The sequence below is a fragment of the Nothobranchius furzeri genome, chromosome 7 (genome assembly GCF_043380555.1).
Source record: "Nothobranchius furzeri strain GRZ-AD chromosome 7, NfurGRZ-RIMD1, whole genome shotgun sequence".
Taxonomy (NCBI): Eukaryota; Metazoa; Chordata; class Actinopteri; order Cyprinodontiformes; family Nothobranchiidae; genus Nothobranchius; species Nothobranchius furzeri.
In genome coordinates, this window is record NC_091747.1 from 36,528,340 (window position 1) to 36,555,194 (window position 26,855).

Genomic DNA, 26,855 nt, shown 5'->3' on the forward strand with positions numbered 1-26,855 from the left:
TGAAAAGTTGAAAATGTTTCAACTTTCTGGGATCACGTCGCTGGGTCGCCTGTGCACGAGCACAAAATTTCGCGTTTCGCTTAGTAGGAGGGAGACCCGCGATTATCGCTTTGTCGCGCATGTCTCATTGAAAATGAATGGAGGAGAGGCGATGTCGCCTCCCGTGTGTCGAGCCCATTAACCGACTAAAATGTTGCTGGAAATGACCAAACTCAAAGATCCTTAGAGACACTAAATATTTAGCAGAAAATAACCAATAAATAAAATAAATATAAAAAAGATTTAATCTGCTTTAGCTGGCTAAATAAATTACAGCCAATACCACCGGGGGTTGAACTGGCGTCGGGACATAGCAAAAAGAGATGAAGGACAGACAGTTTAACCACTAGACTACCAAGGCTGACCTGAGACACTGTTCTAGGTACATTTTGTCAGAGCAGGTGTGGGCGGAGCTTCATTGAAATGAACTATTTCATTTCCAGTTATGAATTCAGGCTGATGAAAATAACTTGTATTTAAGATAAATGACATCTTAGTAGTGCCAGTGGTTATATTTATCACATACTGTGCCTACCTTTGTTCTCAAAGGTTTAAAATAGCAAGAGCTGGAACCTTTAACAACCTGTCACTGATTGCAGTCGATGTAAAGAACTAAACTAAAATGTGAAAAGAAAGTAAACGGTATACTTGGTTGTGGGTTCGATGTAGAAATCATCCTCAAAGTCGATTTGGACCGCTTCCCCATTGGGCACAGTGATCACCCAAATACAGTCGATGTTCTGGGGGTAGTTCTGGGGGTAGTTAGGGGAAGTGATGTATCCAGGGGGGTCAAAATCACTCAGCTCAATGAAGCCTCCACATGCTGTGTACAAAATAAATAAACATGAGTTGGTATAATACAGTTGTTCTTTGTGACCAGATGTAAAAACTCAAACTGTCAGTCATTACTGTCAGTAGACCACTTAGTCTATTAAACAGGAAATCCCAGGTAAACTTTAGAGGGTTTCATTCCCCTCCCGCTGTGCATGCTGGCTGTTCTGAAAACTGCTAACTATTGAAATTTCTTTCAAATGGATTCCAGCCCCGTTTAGTCCACCGCAGCTTTCCCATCCATGTGAATCAAAATGAGAGCTGTGAAAAATTTAGAGGTGGCAAAGTGCTACAACTGAGACGGTGTCACTAAAATAAAAAAACACATAAATGTTCAAGCAAGGCCAGACAATAATTTTATGAAAAGGCTATGGTATAAACATTTTCAATGTCAACTAAAGACTAAATTTCCTCTATCAATAAATGTCAAGGTTTCAGCAAGACCCTTACCCTAAATCCTGACATGTAGTCACCTTTACCTAACTAGGCAAGATCCTAGCCTAGCCAAACTTGCATAAATGAAACAGAAGCCTAACTTAAGCTAACCTAACTCAACAGAAACCCAGCCCAAACAGATATACCCTAAACTACCCCCAATCTAAAATACAGAGCCACCCAATGATGGAACCATGGATTTGGTGAAAGTATTACAGCCTGGGGGCTTGTTGCATTAACAATCTGCAACAATCTCACTTTAAGCTGATCATTAAATCAGTTTATTAATGTATTTACTCAAATTTCAGGAGGATAAAACTACTTGAGATGAGTCATCTCATTTTCGAGGGGGTCGACCGACTACAAAGATAATCAAGTACAAGAAAGCAGAGACAGTAACAAATCGACAAGTCTAAGGCATCAATCACAAACCAAAAATTATTACCAAAATCTACAAAAAATCAATCCTGCTGCGGTGTAAACAAAAGCAATATGTGTACATATAATACTTTGGATATTTAGAGATTTTAAAATGAGAGAAAAGTTATTGTAAACAACAAATCATTGTCAGTAGTTTCATTATGATAAAATAAAAAGGAAATAAACATAAAGTGTACCCTGACTGTGGGCTTCGAATGTCAGCTTAAAGCCACTGCCTTCATTACTGGCATCAGAAACAAAGTTGACAAAGAGGTTGTTATCAGTGGTCTGAAGGGGGCCTGGAGGACTTGAACCACATGCACGATCCCTCAGCAGTGGAGACGAAGCATCTGGACCATTTCTGAGCTGTGGGAAAAACACATGAACAACAAATAAAAGTGACTGATCTTTCAACACTGAGCAGGGTGTGCTGGTACGTCAGAACGCAGCTGCAGGGATGAGGAAGGGAAGCGGTGTGACAGGATTTACATAGGATGAGGGGAATTCCACAAGTTGTGATGTTAGTGATCAGCCTCATTTCCTTTATCTGCAGTGAGAGACCGAGGCGCAGGAAAGAGCTGCCCTTACGACCAACTACCCGACCTTTTTCACACATCAAGAGTTGATTGTTAAAGAGTTGGTACATAGTTTAAAAAATGTAAAGTAACTTAAAAATGCTTAAATCTCTTTGCCTTCCTTCACTTTTCACTGAGGACAATCTGCTTTTGCAGAGGAGCTGTCCTTTCAGCACACTTCAAGGCAGTCTGGACGTGAGAGTCCCACCTCCTTCTGCACTACCTGTCTCCACCCGGAAGCGCCCAGCTGAACACAATCACAACGGGCAGCTGGGAGAAGAGGACTTTGACTGTATAAAGGACAGATCTTCAAGGAACAACAGACCTGAGCTGCCTCTTCACTGGCCTGTTGTCTGCTCAGCAGACTTTAAACTCCTCAGATGAGTGTTTAATAGTGACGCTGTGTAGCTTTAGGGGGAGTCCCCATTATAGTCACGGGGTATCCCTGTTTGTGAGAAGGATAGGTTGGTAAACCTTTCTGAAGACACTTTGATTTTGTACAATATTATTGTCAACCTAGCCCTAGCTGAGTTTACCTTTGTGAGAAACATCTGTGTTGCCTGACTTAACACCCAGGTACCCTAGACACACACCACAACCCTAATCTAATCTTAAACAAAGCCCAGTCAGGTTGTATTCTCTAGATCTGCTTACTTCCAGGTAGTCTCCTGAGCTGCATCCAGATCCGTAGCCCTGAATCTGGAAGACGCTGTGGAAGGTCACAGAGACCCTAAAGCCTGGGGTAACCATTACATGCCAGTTGCAGTTCAGACCAGGCATGTAGTTCTCTGGGTAGCGAGGACTGCTCAGCACACCTCTGTCCACATGCAAGAGGCCACCACAACCTGAAAAAACAAAACAAAGAAACTAACTGGATTTTTCAAAGTGTGTATCTTGTAGACAAGCAGAAACAGTTCAGTTTCAAATCTGGGGCGAATGAAGATGACAGAAATCCATGAAAGGTGTCTAACTTTTAGGATGAGTCACATTTCCCCCAGTGAAAAAAGTTACATCTATAACTTGGAATGAGAGAGAAGTGTGCAAGTTCATTCATGGTGGACAGACCACGCTGTTTCTGGGTTGATTTTTTCCTGTATATACATGCAGTAGGGCTCTGAGATACGTAGACTATCTCCAGTCAGCTGGTAGAACCTCAAGTCAGAACCAAACAGGGCGAAGCTGTTTTTAGTTACTGTGCTGCTCTCAGATGGAATCAGCTTCTTTATGACCTCAAATGTGCCCCAACTCTAGTAACTTTTAAATCAAAATTGAAAACTTCATTCATGAGCCTTTGAGTGACTGTTTCATATGCTGGATTACTCATTATTATTAATGATATGCACACACCTTGTGTCTGATTGGCTGACAGAATGTGTTCAGCCATGTTGCTAAGTAACTATCACCAACTAACTCTCTGCTTTCGCTCCTCGCTGCAAAGATTTTTTCAAAAAGCCTTCCTGTGGCCGGGCGCGAGCCAAAATGGGTAAGGTCATCAATGCTAATTCACAGTGTGACATCACAATGTGAGAATTTTCAAATCTAAGCATTTCACCATCTATTTTCTATCAGATGCTAAAGCCGGAGATAGTTGCAGATGCCTCTGCCAGAACTGAGGACATTCTGAAAAAATGTCAACAATGGCAGGATCTTCAGTATCTTCTCACTCTTAACATAATGACCTGGATTGTGTGCAAGCTTTTCTCGAGTTAAAATTGTATTAATAACAACAAAAATAAATAACAGAACGTATTTATGTGTGTGCACAACCTTTGGAGTAGGAGGCGTTAAAGCCTTGGCCGCCGACACTGCCATCTGAGGAGAAGTGGATGAACATGGAATCTCCTGTTGAATGGACTGGACTTGGAGCTTCCCGACCACACACACTGGCCAGGACAGGTGACAGACTGGATGCACCTAAAAACATGCATTCACAAAGAGGCAAAGACAAAATAAACTAACTAAAATATCAGAGAAAACTTGAAATTGTGATCCTGACTCATGAAAAACTGTAGAGTCTTTATATTTGTTGTCAAATACAGAAGCCGACCTGAGCTTCAGTAACACAAATAACTTGTAACTCTTTTCTCATGTTTAATGATTTTTTTATTACTTTATCTGTTCATGGGTGTGACCAATTTATTGTTGTATGCTGCATCCAGACTCACCATCTCTGACGGTGATGCTGTCATAGTAGCAGGGTGGGGAGCCCTCCAAGTCAACAGACAGGAAGTTAAACTCTACTATAGAGTTTGGAGACCTTATTAGCCAGGTGCACTCCTGGTTAGGGGGGTAGTTCTCAGGCCATCCAGGGGAAAACAGGAAACCAGGAGCGTCTCCTGTCATCAGCTGTCCACCACATGCTCCTGAGACAAAAAGCTCAGTATCATAGCTGGTTTCACCTGGCTTAGCTGGCTGAGGGTTTTTTAGATGCTAACCATGTGACCATAATGATTATCTTGTGAGGATGCAGTCCATGTTCCAGCACAGCATGTTGTACTTAGTTGCACAGAAACAAACAGATTTGCATTTCTATCTATCTGACCTGGTGTGATAGTAGGCGGTGGTCCAGAGTTGGGAACAGTCATCCATTCCACAAGGAAGCCACGTCCTGCCACCACTGAGTCCGAACGGAACTGTAAGGTGACGGTGCTTCCTGAACTTCTAATTGGACCCGGCAGGTTCAGACCACAGAAGGTTCCAAGACTGTAGTGATGAACATCTGGGCCATCAAAAATCTGAAGAGAAGCAAGGACACGTGTAGATTCCTCTGCTCCTACCTGGCCTTTGCTGAAACACCATCTGTCGGTAATCCTCGTTCAGGACATTCAGTCATCAAATGTCTGAGTCATTTAAAAAGTAACGGCAGGTATTTTCACAACAAAAGCCCAGCGGAGCACAGTTTTGATGGTGCAGTAGCTTGTTTCAATATTCAGATTACTTTCTATGGCATTCCAAGATGGCACCTCCCCTGTTGTTGACCAGAACTGACAAACGGGTGATGGCTAGCCAGCCAGACACTGTGGTGGATGACTAAGGTAGTGGTGATACATTTAGAGATCTAAAGCGACAGGAACTTCAGGAAGAAAAAAACAAAAGATTTAAAATACCAAGAGTGGAAATAGGAATTAGAGGAGGTACGGAAAGTCATTCTCTCAGTATTACTAGCAGGCATCAGCACACTTGGGTCTGTGACTCCCAAACTGGGAGAGTGGCTCTAACATTCCCAAAGATGTTTGTCCAGAAAAGCTCAGACCTAGGAAAAGCTCGGGTACAGAGAAGATCCCTCGAGTTTTCAGGTCTCTAGTATAGGACCTGACCCAGAAGTGGGTTAACCCTACCCTATGTAGAAGAGAGGGGTACAGAGATCATATAGCATAAACACGCACATCTTAAAAAATTAGGATGGAATAAAAGTTACATTTTTACATCAGTGATCATTTATGGTGTCATTTGGTATTGATCTAATGTAATATTTAAATTGTATTTATCAGAGACAGTGAAGTTTTGGGGTTTTGTTATCTGTAAGCAATAATCATTAAAATGACAAGAAACGGAAACCTGAAATATTTCAGTCTGTGTATGATAAATCTATACAAGTTTAAAAGATACTGAACATGATTTTCTAACTTTTGAGATGTACCTGTGCATAGACACAGAGAGAGAGAGAGAATAGCTAGATTATATAAAATCTCACCTTAAGCTGGTCATAGTAGCAGTCATACAGGTCCTCTATGTCCATGTCCAGGAAGCTGATCTGAACATAGCTTCCTCCTTCAACAGTTATAGTCCAGCGGTAGTCAGCATTGTTGGGGTAAAACCTCGGATAGAGCGGGGATGCAATCTGACCAGACTCTCCCGTCACGTCAACACCATACACTAAAGATAAGCCACACAAATAAAGGGTTGTTTCTTCTTTCATCTTCACTTTTATCTTACTTTCTACTAGTGCCGGGTAATATGCTGGGTTACAATTACTTCCTCTTTCAACATTGTCCCTTAACATCAGCCCTGATGTGGAATTCCCATTGTGATGCATTTACTTTGATACTTAAGTCACACTTTGTTAAAGACACTAAAACTGCCAAAACAACATGACTCAATGGTTCCAAAAACAGGCTAAAATACGTGTTATTGTTGCTCAGCTTGGCTCCAGAGGAATAAAGACAAAGACATCTTGGTGTCATAACTGATTCAGACCTGAGCTTCACTGGTCACATTAAGGCTATAACTACATCAGTGCTTTATCATCTGCATTAAATAGCAAGAGTCAGAGGTCTCATGTCCATGACAAGACCTAGGGAAACTCATTCGTGCGTTACAGCAGGCTGGACTGTTGCAAATTGGAAGATGCGACGGGAAATGCGTCGGAAGACGCTGTAGCGCCAACGCCGTCAACATCAATGCCTTCTCAGAAGGACAAACTGGAAGAACAGCAGCCAGCCAGAGGTGAGCCCAATATAGTCTTACAGGAGCCTCTAGACCCAGAAAGGGTGTTAACAACTAGCTACCCATCTGATCCTGCAAAGTGGTACCAAACTGATGACAGGATGCATGAGTACTTTGCACTAAACCATCCCTCTCAAAATATTGGATATTCTTCGGCATCACAGAGGAAATCTGGAGACATATACCAAAGCTTAACCAAGGAACATTTCTTTAGACGTGTTTCTGCTGTGACTGAGGCCTGTGATGCTGGAAGGCTGAAGATTATCCCAGAGTGGAGAATGCTAAATGGTTTCCTTGGTAAGTGTTGCTGGTTTTATTAATTATTTTTCAAATATTTTTATTAATGTTCAAATAGCAAAACAAACAAAAAGTTCACACTCAGAAAATTCACACAGAATTTCTGATTCAGCAGAGGCAACAACAGCCTGAATGAACATAAAGCAAGATCAAAACTTAAGATAATGTTTTCATTGTATTGAAATACTTTTTTTAAGATTATAGACTGTATTAAATTTATACCGTAATAATTTAGGCTACGTGTTTATAGTTTGTTTTTGCGCCTTTAAACATGCTTCAGTCCATTCAAATTAATCTATTTATTCTTGAATGTCTTTCCACTATCATGTGATTAATTTGTCAACATTTATAAATGTTGTAAGCTATTGTATTTAGCAGAAAATCTTTTTAATTAAATGTAGTGATTAAATGTAAACAGAGAAAATAAGAGACACATATTTGCTCTGTTTACATAGTTTATTGACACCTAGTGGTTATTTACTGGTACCGCCTTGACAATGGCACTCCCAATGGATAAGATGAGGATCATTTATTAGCATTTAATACAGCTGTGTAATGACATATAAATTATTAATATCAAAAAATAGTCTGATAGAATGTTTAACATACAACACATGACTTATTTTGGCACACAAACAACCAATTTGTAGCCAAAGACCAGGCTATGTAAAATGTGGATGAACTTTTATTAGTAAGTTTGGTAAGTTTCAGATTTCAATTCATTAAATAACATCGATGGAGGGGGGCCCCAAAAATGCAGCCTGCCTAGTGTAGTCCATTTATTTAGTCTGGCTCTGATTGCAATGGTTTTTGGACCTGGTCTTCCCAAAAAAGCTGTGAAGTAACTGCAGCTTATTCAGAATGCCGCTGCTAGAGTCTTAACAAGAACCAGGAGAACCGAACACATCACTCCTGTTCTTAGATCCCTACACTGGTTACCAGTAAACTACAGAATCCATTTGAAAGCGCTTCTACTATTTTATAACTCACTGAAACGTCATGGGGTCAGAATACATGTCGGATCTCCTTCCTGTTTATACGCCAGCAGGGCTCAGAGGAAACAGTCAGCTGGTACTACCTCGGGTCAGAACCAAACAGAGTGAAGCTGTTTTTAGTCACTATGCTGCACACAAATGGAATCGGCTTCCTCACTGACCTCAAATGTGCCCCAACAAAATGTTTTATCAAAACTGAACCAACCAGCCTTTGAATGAATGTTTCTTATGCTGCACCTTCTGCAGCGTAACTGCTCACCCATTAACTTAGCCTTTTGAATTTATTTTTTCCATTTGATTTTATTTGTGTATTTCTAACTTTGATTTTATAATGTGCTGTTTTATGTTCTTGTAGCTCTTGCCCCTGGAAAGCACATTGGATAGCCTCTTTGTATGAAATGTGCTATATAAATAAAGCTGCCTTGCCCAAAGCCCCCTATGTTCCCTCCTGCCCGTAAATCAAATGGGTCTTTCACTTTAACACACTTACAATGTGAGAAGATGGCTCTGAATCCTGCTCCACTAACTGACTGGTCTGAGACAAACTGAACCCATAGGATGTGCCCAATCACAGATGTGTAGTTAGATGGGAGAGTGTTTCCACAGAAACGACCAACCACAGGTCCGGTGGAGTTGCCTTCTTTGATCAACAGGTAGTCGTTTTGACAGCTCGAGTCTCCCTGCAGGTGAAACGTGCTAAAAGAAATAGAACATTGTTAGAACTGGTGCTCTATTAACATAGCTATAAGAAATATTAGCCAGATATGCTTTAAACAACTGTGAAACTCTTCATTTTAAAACGTTCAGTCCCGGATCAAAGACCGCGTTTGTTCACTGAGATTAAATCAAACTGAGGACTTTTGGCTCAGATGTTAAGTGAAAATAAAGCCCAATATTTAAGTAAGCTAACATGAAGGAGAGTTGCAGACGGTTTCCTGGTGAGCTCCTGATGGTCCACACACATTCCATGTTAGGTGGATATGCATCTGGATAGTTAGGGCTGTTAAAAGCTCCGCTCTGCATCACCAGATCTCCGCCACAACCTGAGATACGCAGAGAAAAACTTTCTTAGGTCAAACTGAAGTTTTCTGTGACAGTTAGAGGTGTGAGCGGTGTGTTAAAACATACTGGACGTGGAAGCTGAGTATGTCGTTCGAAACCCTTTTCCAGAGACGGAAGAGTCCGAGATGAAGTTTACCACCAGAGCGTTGCTGAATGAGGTCACTGGATGGGGAATTTCAGAGCCACAGAATTTTCCTGATGACAGAAAGAAAACTGGATGTCATTAAATAATCTTTACATATAACCTTTAAAGCAGGAGTTAATGCTGGGTGGCAGGAACATGCTCATGAAAAGTGCCTGAAATAAAGCAATGACAATACAAGAAAACACAGAAACATCCAGGCTGTCCACCTATAGATGGTGCTTGGGAGTTGTCGCCATCAAGGATCTCCACAGAATCGTGTGAGCAGTTGACGTTTATCATCTCCAACTCGAAGTCAGTGAATGACAGTGTCACATGGTTGACTAGAAAAAAAGACACAAGTCAGCGGTTAGCTGTGATTCCTTTCTGCATAATGTGTTTTCAACAGTGAAGAGGAGAGCTGTGATCACATGGTTCCTGTGCTCTGATGATCCAGCTGCAGGCCTGATTGGGCGGGTAGGGTGATGGGTATCGTGGCGATGCAAAGGCCCCTCCAATGTCATCTGTTAAGATAGTTGTGCCACAGGCTGTCCAAAACAAACTGCATGGTTAGTAAGGTCCCACCAACTGGCTCCAAAACACACACAGTGCTTGTCTATCAGGATACAAACACGTCTTCAGCTAAATAAAAAGCTTTCAGGACAAGAACTGTTGGACAGGTTGCTTATTTTACCCCTGCTAAGGCGGGGCTGGACAACGTGACATAAAGATAAGATTTGTGATACCTGGAAGTGTTTTAACAACATTCATGGTATCAGGCGCTTGCCGGAGCAACGCCACCTTATCTTGCAGAGCTTTTAATAAGGCATGTTCCTACTCTACCTCTCTGCTCTGCAGAGGATTTATTGGTCGAGCCTAGGTTTAACTGCAGTTCTCGGGGGGGTGAGCCTTTGCAACACTGGCCCCAAGACTGTGGAACAAACTCCCACTGGATATGAAACAGTCATCTACTGTCTGGAGTTCTAAAGCTAAATCGAAGCAATAATACAAATCTAGTTATTTTATACTTTTTTGTACATTTTAGATTTATTGTTATTTTTCTGGTAATATTCTTGGAATGCTTTTATTTATTTTAATTGTTTGTAGGCATTATGTGCATTTAGATTTCATTAGTTTTTAGTGCTTTCTATGTCCTAAGACAGGGGTGTCAAATATCCGGCCCGCGGGCCGAATCCGGCCCGCAAGCGGGTTAAATCCGGCCCGCGAGATGGTTGTGTAAACTTTATTTTCATACTTTACAATGTAGAATGAAAATAAACTTATGTTTGTGAGCAAGTTTTCTCTGTAATGAGTAAAAATAAAACAAAGCTGCGCTCAAGGCTCACACAAGAACTTGAATCACATCCTGAAGTTAGCCGCCACTCAGGATGTGACTTTGTTATTAATGTGCTGGTGAAAGCTGAAAGATGTAAAGTAAAATGAGTCAAATATACTTTAAGTGCTGCATGAAACTGATCTAGCCATGTGACCTGTAAGCTCTTTGAATCACTAAGGAATGGTGTTTTTTATTTATTGATTTTTTATTTTTTTCCAAATTTTCAAGTACACTTCAGGTGTTGTACTTGTACTACATTGTCCTCAGGCTCCAGCCTTGTTTTATATTGATTGTTTTAAAACAAAGAAAACAATCTGAAGTTGTTTTTAATTTACCGGTCCGGCCCACTTGGGACTAGATTTCCCTCAATGTGGCCCCTGAGCTAACATGAGTTTGACACCCCGTCTTAAGGCATCCATTTTTAGTATGGTCTTATTGTTGTCTCTAATTTAATGTATGTGAGCTATGATTTTATCATGTACTGCACTTTTGGCAGCCTTGGCTGGTGGCATTAAGGTGCTTTATGAATGAATGAAAGATGTTTTTAAAAAATCCAACTTTAGCCCCTAAAATAAAGTTTAATTTGGCAATAATAATGGATGGCATTAATAGCATGCCACTAATTTTACTTTAAGTAAATTATTCACTTTTTACGAACTACGTTGTGAGTTAATAAACAGTGCAATCAAACTATTTTCCAATGTAAAAGGAAAAACATTATCATTAGGCAAAATCTAATTTTGAACTGTTTGTATGTTTTGCAATAATTTCCCTAAACCATCTAAAGATCGGGCCACTTTGACATATTCTAAACCCTCGTGTGTCCCCCCCTTGCTCTGCTCATCCTCGGTGGAATTACAAGTTGGCCATAGCCTGTTGATTTTCCAAATTAAACCCAAGGAAATGTTCCCTCATCAATCTTTCCTTAAAGTCAAAGTTTTGACATTGTACAGAACTCAGATCAATTTTTTCATCCCTGTAAACTATCACAGTGCCTTGTGTAACTCAACACATCAGCATAGAGGACACCAGTTTGGTGAGATAAGACACAACTAGATGTCAATCAGCCAGGTAAGTGTTGTCTGGAAAACATTAAGAAGCTCACCTTCAGAGAATCTGGCACTGAAGCCCCGATGGTTGAGGCTGGAGTCTGACCTAAAGCGAACATAGATGGTGTTCGTGGTGGAGGTGATGGGGGGAGGAATGCTGGTGCCACATACTTGGGCCAGCAGAGAAGATGATATGCTGGGACCATCATGGATCTATAGAAACATGTTTAACGGTTTAACTGTGAATACCAACAACTTACTTTTCTACACTGTGCATTTTTTTCTGACCAGAATCAAAATCAGAATATCCTTTATTGTCATTGTAACGCGTACAACGAAATTAGGTGCAATCATTATTTTGTTGTATGTGCAACAATGACAATATCTTATAAATATCTGTTTTTACTGCCAGTTTTTATACAGCTTGTACGTTTTGGAGCAGCACACACCTTTAGGTGGGTGAACCTTTGACAGTTGGTCAGCCAGTCTGTGCTGTGGTAAATGTGTGACAGCATTGTCTAAACCAAGGGTGTCAAACTCCAGTCCTTGAGGTCTGGTATCCTGCATCTTTTTGTTGCTTCCCTGTTCCAACACAGTTGCTTCAGCTGTTCAGCAGCTCATCAGGCACTCCAGAAGCCTGTTAATCACCTGCTGATTGAAATCAGGTGTGTTGAAACAGGGAAAACACTAAAACGTGGGATAGAACCTTGTGGTCCTCAAGGACCGGAGTTTGACACCTGTGGTCTAAACAATGACTAGTAATGTTTGTGTTCAGCATTAAAACTACAATAGTGACTGAAACATCACCTAACCTGTAGATCCTCTCTAAACAGTTGGAGAAGTCAGTGCCCCCCCCCCTCCCCCATAACTGAACATTGCACCACAAGACTTCTCATTTTACTGAATAACGTCTTCTCACTTTCACCCATTAAAGGAATTTCTAAATTCTGTAATATCAGACCCCCAAAAGGCACATTAATAGTATTTTTCCAAAGACAAATCAATATTTTCTCACAGCCACATAATCCCAGAGGCAGTTGCTGTGATTTTCAATGTCCAGATCAGTGAAGTTGAAGAGAACACGATGACCAAGATCCACACTGATAACCCAGGAACAGTCAGCGTTGTTAGGATAAGTGTTGGGATAGGAGGGAGAATGAATCTCCCCTGATGGAGCTGTAACTGGGCCTCCACAGCCTGCCAGAACAAATAATACATTATAGTTCACATTGATTCAATAAAAGGTACATTTGGACATTCCAGGTGGGATTAACGAAGCTCCTCACATAAGAAGTAAAATATCTTCAAGAAACTAAAGAGGTCATTTGCGTTCAGTGGACCTGACTAGGATTACTATGACCACGTATGAACCTATACTGATGGGGAGGATACTCGGGGATACTCAAGTACATTAGTTACAAAGATTTTTCTCTTTCAGAAATTCAAACTGCTCCTGTTTCAGAAAGGGATATATTTTTCTGCTTTATAAAACAAAGTGAGAGCTAAATCATTTACTCTTGATGTGTTTTTGTGCTTGCTGTGTAGTTGTTTTGTTTGTACATATGTACGTTCTATAGGATTACACCTCCTAATGATAACTCACCTCCCTGAACTTGTACCCAGCTTGCATTGAACCCTCGACCACTGACAAAGGCATCAGAACTAAATCGCACGGTGAGAAGGTTCCCGGTGCTGGAGACTTGCATTGGGTTTAATGTGGTGCTGCACAGTTTAGCCAGCTTAGGAGCGGACAGGTCTGGGCCTCCAAAAACCTGCAAAACAGTCAAAGTTGAGGATCAGACGGTCACATGCCCTGAATAAAGACTAATGGAAACACATGCACCACTACACAAAGCAACACACCGACATCAGTAAACACACAGGATATTAACCATAGTTGACATGTTACTGCTATAGTCTGCTTGTCCAGGTTGTAGGACTACAACATCAGTACACAGCAGATACCCAACAAACATCCTCCTGATATCAAATTTGACCCCTTGCATCTCCATAGCTACACCCAATTCTGTATACGTAGTCTATAAACAGATTTGGACCCCAGTTCTACAGCAGAAAGGAACCCTGCATAGCTTGGAGACTGTCAACCTAATATTCATCTCATACTTGATGAGTCCAAAACTTACTTCCAGGACATCGTAGTTGCAGTCTTGGTGGAATTCCACATCAAACTCTTGGATAGTGAGGGTGATGCTGCTGCCAGCGGCTGAGGTGATGTACCAGACACACTCCGTGTTGTCAGGGTACCTGTTTGGATAGCCAGGGCTGCTGAAGGAGCCTCTGGGGCCAGAAAGGTCCCCACCACAACCTGCAGAAACAAAAATGTTTAATACATGCAACATTTTAGAGGTATTATTTGCACTTTGTTCATGTTCTGAAATTAAAATTTTTTAAAGAACATTTGAAGGTAAGGTGAGTTCATATTAGTTAACTTTGATGGTCCATTTAACCTAGAAGCCCCACATTAACTAACATTACCACTTTTACTGGGCCAGGTTGCGGGGGGCAGTTGCCTAAGAAGAGAGACTTCCCTATCCCCAGCCACTATGGCCAGTTCCTCCAGGGCAATTCAGGGTGCTTCCTGGCCAGACAAGAAATGTAGTCCCTCCAGTGTGTCATGGGTCTTTTCTTGGGTCTCCTCCCAGTTGGATGTACCTGGAAAACCTCACCAGGGAGGCATCCTAACTAGATGTCCAAGCCACTTCAACTGGCTCTTCTTAACGTGGAGAAGCAGCAGATCTACGGATCTATTAGATTTGGAGGAGCTCATTCTCATCCCAGCCGCTTCCCACTCCGCTGCGAACTGCTCCAGTGAAAGCTGGAAATCACATTCTGAAGAGGCCAACAGGACCACATCATCTGCAAAAAGCAGAAACCCAATCCATAGGCCACTAAAACGGATCCCCTCAACAATTTGGCTACACCTAGAAATCCTGTCCATAAAAGTTATGAACAGAATATGTACCATAGGTCAGTCTTGGTGGAGTCCAACTCTCACCAGAAATGAGCTCGACTTACTGCTGCCAATGTGGACCAAGCTCTGACACCAGTCATACAGGAACCTAACAGCCCATATCAGAAGGCCTGGTACCCCATACTCCAGAGCACCCCCCACAGGGCACCCGGAGGGATGTGGTTCAACACCTTTTCAAAATCCACAAAACACATGTAGATTGGTTTGACAAACTCCCATACACCCTCCAGGACCACCATAGAGGGATATGACCCTACAAGGAACACAAGTGCTGAACTGGGGTTGAGGTCACAGTTGGAGACTCCATCAATGCTGGTGGAGAATCACCGAGGTATGATCCTGTGGGACTTCAAGATTCAGACTGACAAACAGGTGATGGCTAACCAAACATACATCTTGGTGTTTGACAAATTGCTGAATGTTTTTTTGGCTAGGAGACACTTCAAGGACCTTCAAGTTCCCAGGCTTCTCATGGAGGCCAAGGCTTGAAGTGAAAAGCCCAACTAGGTTTTCAATTATTCTAATCTCAGCTCAAGTGTAGGAAAACACCACACAGTACACCTGATGAGGTTAGGAATCAATCAGGGGCCAGAATTAGACGTATTGATTTACTGGCCACTATTACTGTGGGCTGTGGGATTAGCAGGAGCTTGTCAGTTAAATCATGAGTGGAAAAATGGAAAGAGTACTCGAACCTGGAAAGAAAAGCATGCAAGAAGGAACAGAACAAGGACAAGGAACAATGATTAGGATTTGAGTTTGTCCAGAAATTTCAGTTTTCTTTCATTCACTTACCGCTTTGGTACCACATCATCTGAAACCCGGACATGGAGATGCTGGAGTCGGTTCTGAAAACCAAGGTGAGGGCGGAGCCAGAAGTGCTGTTGGCTGGTGGAGGTGAATTCCCACAGAACTTTCCAATCAAAGGAGCTTGCTGGTTTGGCCCATTATAGAGCTAGGAAGAAATTATTAGGAGAAAATGGTGAGTAAAAGGAAAATGAGTTTTTTTAGGTATATTATATTATATTATATTATATTATATTATATTATATTATATTATATTATATTATATTATATTACATTATACAAAAAAGGACCCTATTCATTCATTGCGTGTGTGTGTGTGTGTGTGTGTGTGTGTGTGTGTGTGTGTGTGTGTGTGTGTGTGCGTGCGTGCGTGCATGCGTGCGTGCGTGCGTGCGTGTGTGTGTGTGTGTGTGCTCTGTCTTCTCCATCCCCAGTGAGTCGTGGAGGATGGCTGCTTATACTGAGCCAGGATTCTCTGGAGGTTTCTTCCTGTTAAAAGGGAGTTTTCCTCTCCACTGTCACTTTATGCTTGCTTAGTATGAGGATTGCTGTAAAGTCACTGACACTAGTCAGTAACTCGATGCAATTTGCTGGGTTCCTTATATAGGAAACATTATTTCTGATTGGCTTAATGAACTGACCTGAATTGGAATGTTTATTATGTGAAGTGCCTTGAGACGACTCTTGTCGTTATTTGGCGCTATATAAATAAAATTGAATTGAATTGAATTTTTTTCCTGTGTTTTCTTCATGAAGAATGATTTGTCATGATTCATTTTATTGTAGTTTTAGCTATGTTTGGAGTTTGTAAAGAAGGTTTATATGGTCTTGAAGCCCAGGCTGTGCAGTCCTGTTAAAAGTGCAGCTTAATATGTATTACTATATTGGGCATAAATTGTGATGCTAAACTTTTACAGTCTATGCTCGTGCTAAAAGGGGTACATTTCAACATGTATTTTTTCTACTTTATCAGAATTAACTTGTTAAATTTCCACCTTTGATAAATATATTTTAAAGTTTCAGCATATTTTCCTTTCATGTGCCGTGCTTTCAGGTTTCCTGTACCTGGATGTAGTCAAAACTACAGGAGCTGGAGATGCCCTCTAACTGGAAGGCAGCGAAGGTGTAGTTGATGACGTTTCCACTGCTGACCTGGATGGTCCAGCTACACATGGAGTTGACTGGGTAGTTATTTGGAAAATTGGGTGACTCAACCACTCCTGTGCGCTGGCCTGAGATCAGTACGTTGTCACATTCTGAAACCAAACAAGACCATCACACACCCCAAATAAACTAATAATATGTATACATCAACTGAAACCATTCTAGTGCTCATTAATAAAGAAGTAACAAACAAATGAGATGGTTTAAAACTGTTGTGGTTACTGCTACGTCGACTGTAGTTGGTGTGTCGGCACTAGACAGAATAAAGAAAAGCACTAAGCAGCTACTTCAGAGTTAGGTCTGACACAGACAAGATTATAAATCATGTGTTTTGGGAAAATTAAAAAAGCATTTGAATTTGTTAATTATAGCTGATTCTTATGTATAACTGTTAAACTTCACCTGGATTATTCCTTCTGCTAATCTCCTCTGAGTGTTTAAACTCCACGAGTAACTGGACTATAAGACACTTCTCAAAGCAGTTTGGGGGAAAAAAACCTGGTTCAGATCTTTACAGTTAGGTGTAAAAAGCATGTCGGCTTGTCTAAGAATAGTTGTGTTTTCCTACTGGAGCTGTACGACGCGAGGAAACCTCCAGCATTGACACTGCTGTCTGTGCGAAGTTTAACGAACAGCTGATTTCTGGAGGAGTTGATGGTGCTTGGGAGTTCTGCTCCACACAGTTTGGCCAGTTCTGGTGCACTGCTGCTGTTTCCATCATATACCTGCAAACCGGTCACACCGACATGATGAATTCACATTAGCTGCATGACAACAGTGTATACCATTCACATACAAATGTGATTTAGGAAACACTGACACACAAACATATTGCAGTCACTTCTGCTGGAGGGGGCAGCAGCTGTAAATCATTAGTGTTATAGAAACAGTGAGAGGTCTCTGCAAGAGTCAAGACTTCCTGTTATGAAGGACAACGTGAGGGAGCAGCCAGCTTACCAGCCAAGAACAACGCTGAAGCAAAACGCTCGGCAACAACCTGTGCTGTGTACATGAACCCACATGTTCATTACTCACCGCCAGATAATCAAATGAGCAGGACGAGCTGGACTCCAGGTGAAAATCAGAAAAAGAGAGGAGGAGCTGGCTGCCTTGACTGGTCTTAATGGTCCAGTAGCATTCCGCGTTAGGGTGGTAAGGCAGAGGGTAGTTTGGTGAGGAAAACCCTCCAGATGAAGAAGTCAGTGTCCCTCCACAGCCTAGAAGGTGCAAACACAAAATATACCACATGCATTCTGCTTCCCAATGTAAATAAAGTAAATATCAACTGTCCTCTTCCCATATCCAGAATGAACACCTGGTCTACTTAAGTCTAATCTGATCAAAGCAGGTAAACATAAAAACATGAAGCCCATACCTGTCTGACTTCCATCCCAGTGGGCATTGAAACCTGGGCGTGTGATTATAGCATCGGAGCGGAACCTCACCCACATCCGGTTGCTATGGGACACTATTACTGGAGGCCTCTGAGTGGCACAGAACTTACCAATCAGAGGAGATGTCTCAAAGCCGCCATCTCTGCACACATCAAAGGTAAATGAAAGTGTCCTTATCCTCCTGAGCTATAAAGCAGATTATCATTAATGACTGAAGAGCAGCTTCATTTAATCACCATGTCTCAGATGAGATGGGTATCGATACTCCACAAAGCCAAACCGGGAATGTTATGCATTAATTAGACAATAATTATGATAATTTAAATATCTATATACTTATTTTATGACCTTTTTTTTATCAGAAAAGATAAAACCCTCTTTAATTCTTTCCTCACCTTATTTCCACAAAGTCAAAGCTGCATGATGGAGGTGAGCCCTCCAAGTCAAAACTTGTGAAGTTCAGCATAATCTGCATGTTGATCTCAACGATGATCTTAAAGATGCAATCTCTGCTGTTTGGGTAGTTGTGTGGATAGTTGGGTGAGCTGAAAGAGCCTGTAGAGGAGGTGAAGGTCCCACCGCAGTCTGAGGACAAAGGTCGGTTTAGTCTTCACAAATGTGTTTGTTTTAAATGTCCTTTATTGTGTGTGGCCTTGCGTGTCAAAGTGATGCACTAATAAAGCTCCATTTGATTTAGAAAATGTTAGATTATTGTTTATTGTTGAGATTATCTTGCAGTTTAAAATCAGGTTGTGCAGGATTTACGCAAACATCCAGTCCTGACTCTTTCAAACATCTCTGGTTTCATGTTGCTGCTCCCTGATGCAAAGTTCATAGGTTAGTCAGTACCATTCAGCCATTTAAGGCCTGCATGGTTCTCAAAGAAAAATTAGGAATGATCAGATTTAAATTTAAATATCAGAGACCCCACAGATGGTGATAAAATCCAGGATGTACCGGTTCTGGTTCGACAGTGTGTGGTGTGTAGAGGTGTGAATCTTCACTAGTCTCACGATTCAATTCGATTACGATTATTGAGTCGACGATTCGATGCTATCTGATATCTTGATACATTGTTTGTTTTTTTCAGTGGCTCTAATCATCTTGTTGCGGTCTCATCCTGTGGCTTTGTCGGGTTTAGCCAAGCCAGTTCCATGGAGGAAGGACTCAGCTACCAGGTGCTCTGCAAGCTCTTCCTCAGGTCTTCATCTGGAAGGGTGGCTTGGATTCCCTATTTTGTTGCAGTTAAAGGGATACTTGGCAACTTTTTCATAATTTTAACTCATTCCCTTGAGCCAGTATGTGCTAAAATGACCCTTTACAGGGTTATTGGCAGGCCACCTAGCCCCTATCGCCCCATGTGGCCACAATATTCCACTTGCAACTTCAGATTGGCAGGCTGCTCTGTAAGAACACAGCTGATTTGATTAATTTAGTGATGAATCACTCCTGTAGACACTAAGGAAGGCTGGGGAGACATTTCAGCTGTTAGATTAATGTGTTAAAAAGACGAACGCACAGCGAGGAGACAGGTGTTGCTTTCGGTTCTACAAACGGACACGAGGGGGTGCTAAAAACAAGCCTAAACTGTTTCCCGTTGAACATTTCCACCAGACTTACTTCACCCAGGTCTTTGAGATGCTTTGTGCCCCCAACATAGGACTGGTTGGCTATGGAAGACCATAGCAGGAGCTGATGCCCTTGATTAAGGGGCCTTGAACATGAGGGTACACCCATCTCTAAACTACATTAAGTGACATCTCAAGTTAATTCATTTTGTTTACAGTTTAAATGAAGTATATGTTTGTTTTTTCCAGACTAATCATTCATTTCTTGTCAAGAAACAGTATAAATGAGGAAGCTGCATATTTTTGATAGTGTGGTAAAAGCGCTGGTGGTATCAATTTACTGACAAGAAAAGAGCACACCACACAATCTCATTAAGCAGAGTGATTTATGTATAAATCAATTATCGGATAGCTATAATCAAGGCCTGGATACCTCTAAGGAGTATGTCCTTATCTGAAAAATGTTCTACTTTTTAAAGGCTAATGTGGTCAGTTGTTTGCTAAAGTTGATAAAATGAGGTGGCCATCTAGTTTTATTAAAATCACACACATCCACATGCTGACACATGCATACGTGCACACAAACACACTTCTGTAAGTCTGTTGCATACCTGTGGTGGCATTTATAGAGACATAACTAGCAGAAAATCCTTCAGTGTTTAAACTGGAGTCGGTCACAAACAACAGCGTCAGCTGGTTGTCAGAGCTTGTGATGGATGGAGGCACTGAACGCCCACAGTACCTGCACATAGAAAACACAAACCTTCACCATTCCCCCACTTTACTGATGCAGTAGAACACTTCATGGAAACCAAAGCCAGCTGTCACGGGACCAAAGATATGGCAACATAGTTCCTTCATTTTCAACCAAAGTTGGTGGTGTTTGAGTGCAAATGGTAGACTTCTGAGCCAGTTCTGAGAGCATAAAACTTGTAGAAAGACAAACTAAAGAATCTATAAATAATTCATGAATATTTGTTTTTCACTCATTCATTCTAGGGTTGCGGGGGGCTGGTGCCTATCTCCAGCAGTCTGGACAGGTTGCCAGTCCGTCGCAGTCTATTTATTTTGTTTTTTGTACATAGTGAAAAGGGGGTGACGACTCACCCTGTAATCAGTAGGTTGTGGGTTCGAGCCCAGGCTGATAGATCCCTAAACAACTAAAAGTCCATGTACACCTAAAGTACAAGTACATGTACAACTAAAAGTACATGTACAACTAAAAGTGTATGTACACCTAAAAGTACATGTAAAACTAAAGTACAAGTACACCTAAAGTACATGTACACCTAAAAGTACATGTACAACTAAAGTACATGTGCACCTAAAAGTACATGTACAACTAAAAGTGTATGTAAACCTAAAAGTACATGTAAAACTAAAGTACAAGTACAACTAAAGTACATGTGCACCTAAAAGTACATGTACAACTAAAAGTACATGTACAACTAAAAGTGCATGTACACCTAAAGTACAAGTACCCCTAAAAGAACATGTACAACTAAAGTACAAGTACACCTAAAGTACATGTACACCTAAAAGTACATGTACAACTAAAGTACATGTGCACCTAAAAGAACATGTACACATAAAAGTACATGTACACATAAAAGTACATGTACACCTAAAGTACTTGTACACCTAAAGTACATGTACACCTAAAGTACATGTACACCTAAAAGTACATGTACAACTAAAAGTACATGTACAACTAAAAGTACATGTACACCTAAAGTACAAGTACAACTAAAGGACACGTACATAGTACATGTACAACAAAAGTAAACAAAACAAAAAACAAAAGCTCTATGCCCTTAGGGAGGTCCTGGAGCTTGCGTGGGAATTCGCCCAACCAATCTACATGTGTTTTGTGGATTTGGAGAACGCATTTGACTGCGTCCCATGAAGGGGCCTTGTGGGGGTACTCACGGAGTATGGGGTACTAGCCCCTTTGATATGGGCAGTTAGGTCCTTGTATGGCCGGTGTCAGAGCTTGGTCCACATTGCCAGCAGTAAGTCGAGCTCATTTCCGTGAGAGTTGGACTCCACCAAGGCTGCCCTTTATCGCCAATTCTGTTCATAGCTTTTAAGGACAGGGGTTTGTAGGCACAGCCAAGGTGTTGAAGGGATCTATTTTGGTGGACTAATGATCAGGTCTCTGCTTTTGGCAGATGATGTAGTCCTGTTGGGTTCAACAGACAGTAATCTCCAGCCAAGCAGCTGGGATGAGAATCAGCTTTTTAAAGGAGACAACTGAGTCCACTGATCTCAGGCTCAGGGGGAGAGAGTTCCAGAGTCTGGGGGCCACAGCAGCAAATGATCTGTCACCTTTGGTCTTTAGCCTGGTGCTGCACAACCAGTAGGCTTTGATCACTGGACCTCAGGGACCTGCTGGGGGTGTAGGGACTAAGAAGATCACCAATGTAAGATGGTGCTTGTCCATGTAAGGCCCTATAGACCATCCAGGATCTTGAAATGAACCCTGGCATTGACTGGCAGCCAATGAAGCTGGAGGAGAAGCGGGGTGATGTGGGTGTGTTTGGAGGACTTGGTCAGAAGCCGAGCACAGGCATTCTGAACCACCTGTAGACGGTTCAGGGAGGTTCTGCTCAGACACGTGAAAAGAGAGTTACAGTAGTCTAAGTGTGAGGAGATGAAGGTGTGGAGAACTGTCTCAAGTTCAGAGCGAGACAGAATGGGACTCAGCTTAGCAATGTTCCTGAGATGGAAGAAGGAAGAGCAAACAAGAGAACTGACATGAGAATCTAAGGTGAGAGCTGGGTCAAAGGTCACGCCAAGATTCCTGACGGAAGGTTTGGTGTAAGAAGCAAACTGACCAAGAGAGTCTCTGACTTTGGGAACCAGCTTGTCTGGAGCACAGATGAGGATCTCAGTCTTATCTTCATTCAGCTGAAGAAAGCTCCCAGCCATGCAGGTTTTAATAGAGTCTAAGCAGGTGTGTAACAGCTGCAGCTTAGACATCTCATGGGGCTTAAAGGAGATGTACAGTTGGATGTCATCTGCATAAAGATGGTAGGAGATTGCTTTGAAAGAGCTCAGGATGTGCTGAAGAGGGAGCAGATAGAGGAGGAAGAGCAGAGGTCCCAGCACATAACCTTGTGGGGCACCATGGGTAAGGGAGGTTGTGGAGGACCTAAACTTTGAGACGGCCACAGAAAAGGAGCGCTCAGAGAGATAAGAGGAGAACCACTCCAGAGCAGATCCTGATAGGCCTACCCAGTCTCTCAGCCTCTCCAGTAGCAGGTGATGGTCAACAGTGTCAAAGGCTGCAGTCAGGTCCAGCAGGACCAGAACAGAACAGTCCCCTGCATCACTGTGAGTCAGAAGGTCATTAGAGACCCTAAGAAGAGCTGTTTCAGTAGAATGAGCTCTACGAAAACCTGACTGGAAGCTTTCATAGATGTTATGTTCATCAAGAGCAGCTGTGAGTTGTTTAGCCACAACCTTTTCCAAGATCTTGGAATGAACGGACGTTTAGAGATGGGTCTGAAGCTGCTATGGAGAGAGGGGTCGAGACTAGGTTTTTTAAGAAGAAGGTGGATTACAGCGTTCTTAAAGTAAGTAGGGACCTGACCACGTGTCTTACCCACGTGTCTTACGTGTCTTACCCACGTATGTCTGATCTTTGAATTGTGTGTGCTTAAACTTAATTTCATTTCTCTGTATGTCCTGCACATGTGGAGAATATGACAATAAATGACTTTGACTTTGACTTTGACTTTGAAACCAGAGGAGCATTAATAATGGAGAGCACGCTGGGACCGATGGACTGAAAAGCACTTTTAAACAAAGATGAGGGTAAGATGTCGAGGGGGCATGCAGAGGTCTTCATAGAGTTAACTAGTTTGGTTAACTCAGGCAAAGAAACAGAAGCAAAGCTATGTAGGATGATGGGCCTGGTTGGAGTCGGGAGAGGCAGCGATAAGGCTGAAGGAGAGATGCTAGATCTAACCTTATTGACTTTGTCCACAAAGAAAGACAGAAAGTTCTCACAGTCTGCAACAGAGTGGATGGAGGCTGTAGGAGAGGCAGGAGAGACGATGCTGCTGATGGTGTTAAACAGCGCCTTGGGGTTCCCTTTGCTCTGGGACACCAGGTTGGAGAAATAGGAAACCCTAGCGTCTCTGACTGCAGAGTTAAAGGATGTCAGAAGATCCTTTAGGTGCAGCAGATGGACATGGAGATGGGTTGTCTTCCACAAACGCTCAATTTTTCTGCATTGGCGCTTCAGGCTGCGAAGGCTGTCATTAAACCAGGAAGTAGGGTTCACTGCAGGAACTGATCTGGTTCTGACAGGACAGATGTTGTCCAGAATGGAGAGGCAGTCTCTTAACTGAGAAGTTAAGGAATCTGGGTCGTTATCAGAAGAACAGGGTGGATCAAAAGCAGCAGAAAAATTGCTAGCTGTGCTCTCATTAAGAAAACGAGAACTAACCATACGGCGAGCAGGAGGTGGGGACGCAGAAACTGACAAGTTAAAGAAAATGCAATGGTGATCTGAAATATAAATGTCCTCAGGACAAACACTGTCAGCATTTAGACTCAGGGTAAAAACAAGGTCTAGAGTGTGCCCCCTGGTGTGTGTGGGGCCAGAAACATGCTGGGTAAAGCTGAAGGAGTCCATAAGGCTGGAGAAATTCATGGCAAAGTGATCAGAGGGATCATCAACGTGGATGTTAAAGTCGCCAACAATCACCAGTCTGGACAGCTTCACAGGGGAGGATAGAAAGTCACTAAACTCCTGAAGGAAAGAACTGTTTGGACCAGGTGGACGATAGACCACAGCACAGTAGAACGGGTCCTTACGCCCGACTTTAATCAGCTGCAGTTCAAAGGAAGCAAAGTGACCAGAGGTTGTAGAGCTACATTGAAGATTAAGTATCTCAGGGTCTTGTTCAAAAGTGAGGGAAAGACGGAGCGTGAGATCGATAGGTGGATTGGTTCTGCATCTGCAGTGACGCGGGCATTGTACCGGTCTGTCGTTGTGAAGAGAGAGCTGAGTCAGAAGGCAAAGCTCTTGATTTACTGGTCGATCTACATTCCTCCCCTCACCTATGGTCATGAGCTTTGGGTAGTGACTGAAAGAATGAGATTGCAGATACAAGCGGCCAAAATGAGTTTACTCTGCAGGGTGGGTGGGCTCTCCCTTAGAGATTGGGTGAGAAGCTCGGTCATCCGGGAGGGGCTCGGAGTAGACCTGCTGCTCCTCCATATCAAGAGAAGCCAGTTGAGGTGGCTCAAGCATCTGCTCAGGATGCCTCCTGGACGCCTCCCTGGTGAGATTTTCCGGGCACGTCCAACCGGGAGGAGACCCAAGGGAAGACCCAGGACACGCTGGAGGGACTATGTTTCTTGGCTGGCTAGAGAACACCTTGGGATTGCCCCGGAAGAGCTGGCCCAAGTGGTTGGGGTAAGGGAAGTCTGAGCGTCTCGGCTTAGGTTGCTGCCCCCGCGACCCGACTCTGGATAAGCGGATGAAAATGGATGGATGGATGGACAATGTGCCGTGTGCATGTTGTGGGACTTTTCCTAAGTAAGTAGCAAAAGAAGAATAAATAAATGATAATCATTCAATAGGTGGAAAAGCGGGACCACTTCCACAACTTTAGGACTCCCTAAAGTTCTTTGATTGGTGGGTAGATGGGACAGACTCCATTTGTACAATTCCACCAGGACACTTTCATACCCAAAAAGATTAATAAATGCTCCCTAACATCAGAACAGAAACAGTTATTAATAGAAAAGGTGTTTGTTTAAATAAATGGAAAAAGGAAAAGTTAGTCCCCAAATAACTTGATATGCACACTTTGTGTATGTGGGACTAAACTAGAGTTCCTGGGGAAATGCCAACTCCACGCACAAAGGCCACAGCCAAGATTCAAACCTGCAACCCTCTCTCTGCAAGGCAACAGTGCTTCCAACTGTTCCACCATGCAACCCTACACCGGATGATGCTGATGTTTGATGTTTCAGTGAACTGTGTTTTCTTTTGTAAGGTTTAGTTTAGTTCCGAGTTCCGTTATTGTTGCATCATGTGGGTTTTTGGAGAATATGTGCGATGATTCTTTAATCCTAGGTAATTTTCTTATTTAGATGATGGTCCGTTGGTTTATGAAGGGTACAAACAGAACATGATGTAATCTTCTCTGTGCTGTCTTTCCTGTTTCCCGTAATGTTGACGGAGATATTTACGGAGAGTCCCTCTGAATCATAGATGTCAACTCTGAGTCTTTGAGCAATAAAGTGTTTAGGTGCCATCTAGTAGAACGTTTCAGGTGTGTAAACACTTATTACTATTAGGGAATTGTTGTATAATTAACGAAGAGGTGTGATAGTTTGACATGATAGAAAACTGTTTATCCAAGTAAATGTAGAAAAGTAGAAACGTGAGCATATTCTTGGGTTTTTGGATTAGACACCAGCTATCACCAAGACCAAAATCCCAAGTTAGCCTGTCTACAGCTGCTTCCACTGGACTAGGCCTACATGTCTGAGTAAGTGGGTGTAGTACCTGCCGATCTTGTTTCCAGTCTGCACCGTGCCGTTGTCGTATACTTCAAGGTAATCATAATTACAGTTAGTATGGTATTCCAGGTTGAATGAATCAAACGACAACCGGATTAGGTTCCCTGGTGTGACACTAATGTACCAGGTACAATTAGCTCCATGGGGATAGTTGTTGGGGTGACCGGGACTTCTGATGGTGCCTGAAGGAGTCGTCATGGTGTCCCCACAGCCTGCAACAAGGAAATAACACACATCAGTTGGTTTTAAAGGGTCCAAAGAAAGCTTTAACCTAAGTCACGTGTTTACTTACTACTTATTATTACTCTTTATCTTCATTTAAAATAGTTCTACTTCATATAAGCAACAAATTCATATTAATTCATGTTCTGTATCCTTTTTTTTTTCATCCAGAATTTGATTTTGGGCAAATGAAACTTTCTAACAGACAAAACGTGTTCTTTTTGTCTGCCTGAGGAAACCTCATGTGAGCTCTCTGGTCAACACGGACGTTTCTCACCCTCTATAGCGGAGTCATAAGCTGCTTCAAATCCGTGGTTGCTGACCGACGAGTCAGTCCTGAACTGGATGTACATGGATCTCTGTGAGGACTGGAGAACAGGAGGAATCGCAATACCACAAAATCTCCCCAGTAGGGGAGAGCTGGGAGAAGATCCGTCCCTGACCTGGAAGAATCAAAACACCAATGACAAGTCCATCCTTTGTCTGAAATGTGTCCTACACATCTTCCTGAGTGAAGTAACACGAAGGCTATGTACAAGTCAAGCTGAGTCGTTAT

The 26,855-nt window shown here is 42.3% G+C and overlaps 1 protein-coding gene across 1 annotated transcript in view; it reads right to left on the reverse strand.

Moving 5' to 3' along the window:
• cubn (cubilin (intrinsic factor-cobalamin receptor)) overlaps positions 1-26,855 on the reverse strand; it is a 74,618-nt gene that overhangs the window by 26,067 nt on the left and 21,696 nt on the right. The window contains exons 20-44 of the mRNA XM_015954833.3: positions 26,577-26,742; positions 26,064-26,289; positions 20,143-20,273; positions 18,359-18,548; positions 17,945-18,105; positions 17,605-17,786; positions 17,138-17,294; positions 16,471-16,661; positions 15,394-15,553; positions 13,751-13,932; positions 13,210-13,378; positions 12,622-12,803; positions 11,663-11,819; positions 9,653-9,769; positions 9,452-9,565; positions 9,167-9,295; positions 8,949-9,081; positions 8,529-8,734; positions 5,995-6,176; positions 4,843-5,035; positions 4,466-4,663; positions 4,068-4,214; positions 2,955-3,145; positions 1,923-2,091; positions 688-862 (exon numbers count right to left, since the gene is read on the reverse strand). Coding sequence (XP_015810319.3) covers positions 688-862; positions 1,923-2,091; positions 2,955-3,145; positions 4,068-4,214; positions 4,466-4,663; positions 4,843-5,035; positions 5,995-6,176; positions 8,529-8,734; positions 8,949-9,081; positions 9,167-9,295; positions 9,452-9,565; positions 9,653-9,769; positions 11,663-11,819; positions 12,622-12,803; positions 13,210-13,378; positions 13,751-13,932; positions 15,394-15,553; positions 16,471-16,661; positions 17,138-17,294; positions 17,605-17,786; positions 17,945-18,105; positions 18,359-18,548; positions 20,143-20,273; positions 26,064-26,289; positions 26,577-26,742 — 4,208 coding nt within the window. The remainder of the gene's footprint in view (positions 1-687; positions 863-1,922; positions 2,092-2,954; positions 3,146-4,067; positions 4,215-4,465; positions 4,664-4,842; positions 5,036-5,994; positions 6,177-8,528; positions 8,735-8,948; positions 9,082-9,166; positions 9,296-9,451; positions 9,566-9,652; positions 9,770-11,662; positions 11,820-12,621; positions 12,804-13,209; positions 13,379-13,750; positions 13,933-15,393; positions 15,554-16,470; positions 16,662-17,137; positions 17,295-17,604; positions 17,787-17,944; positions 18,106-18,358; positions 18,549-20,142; positions 20,274-26,063; positions 26,290-26,576; positions 26,743-26,855) is intronic.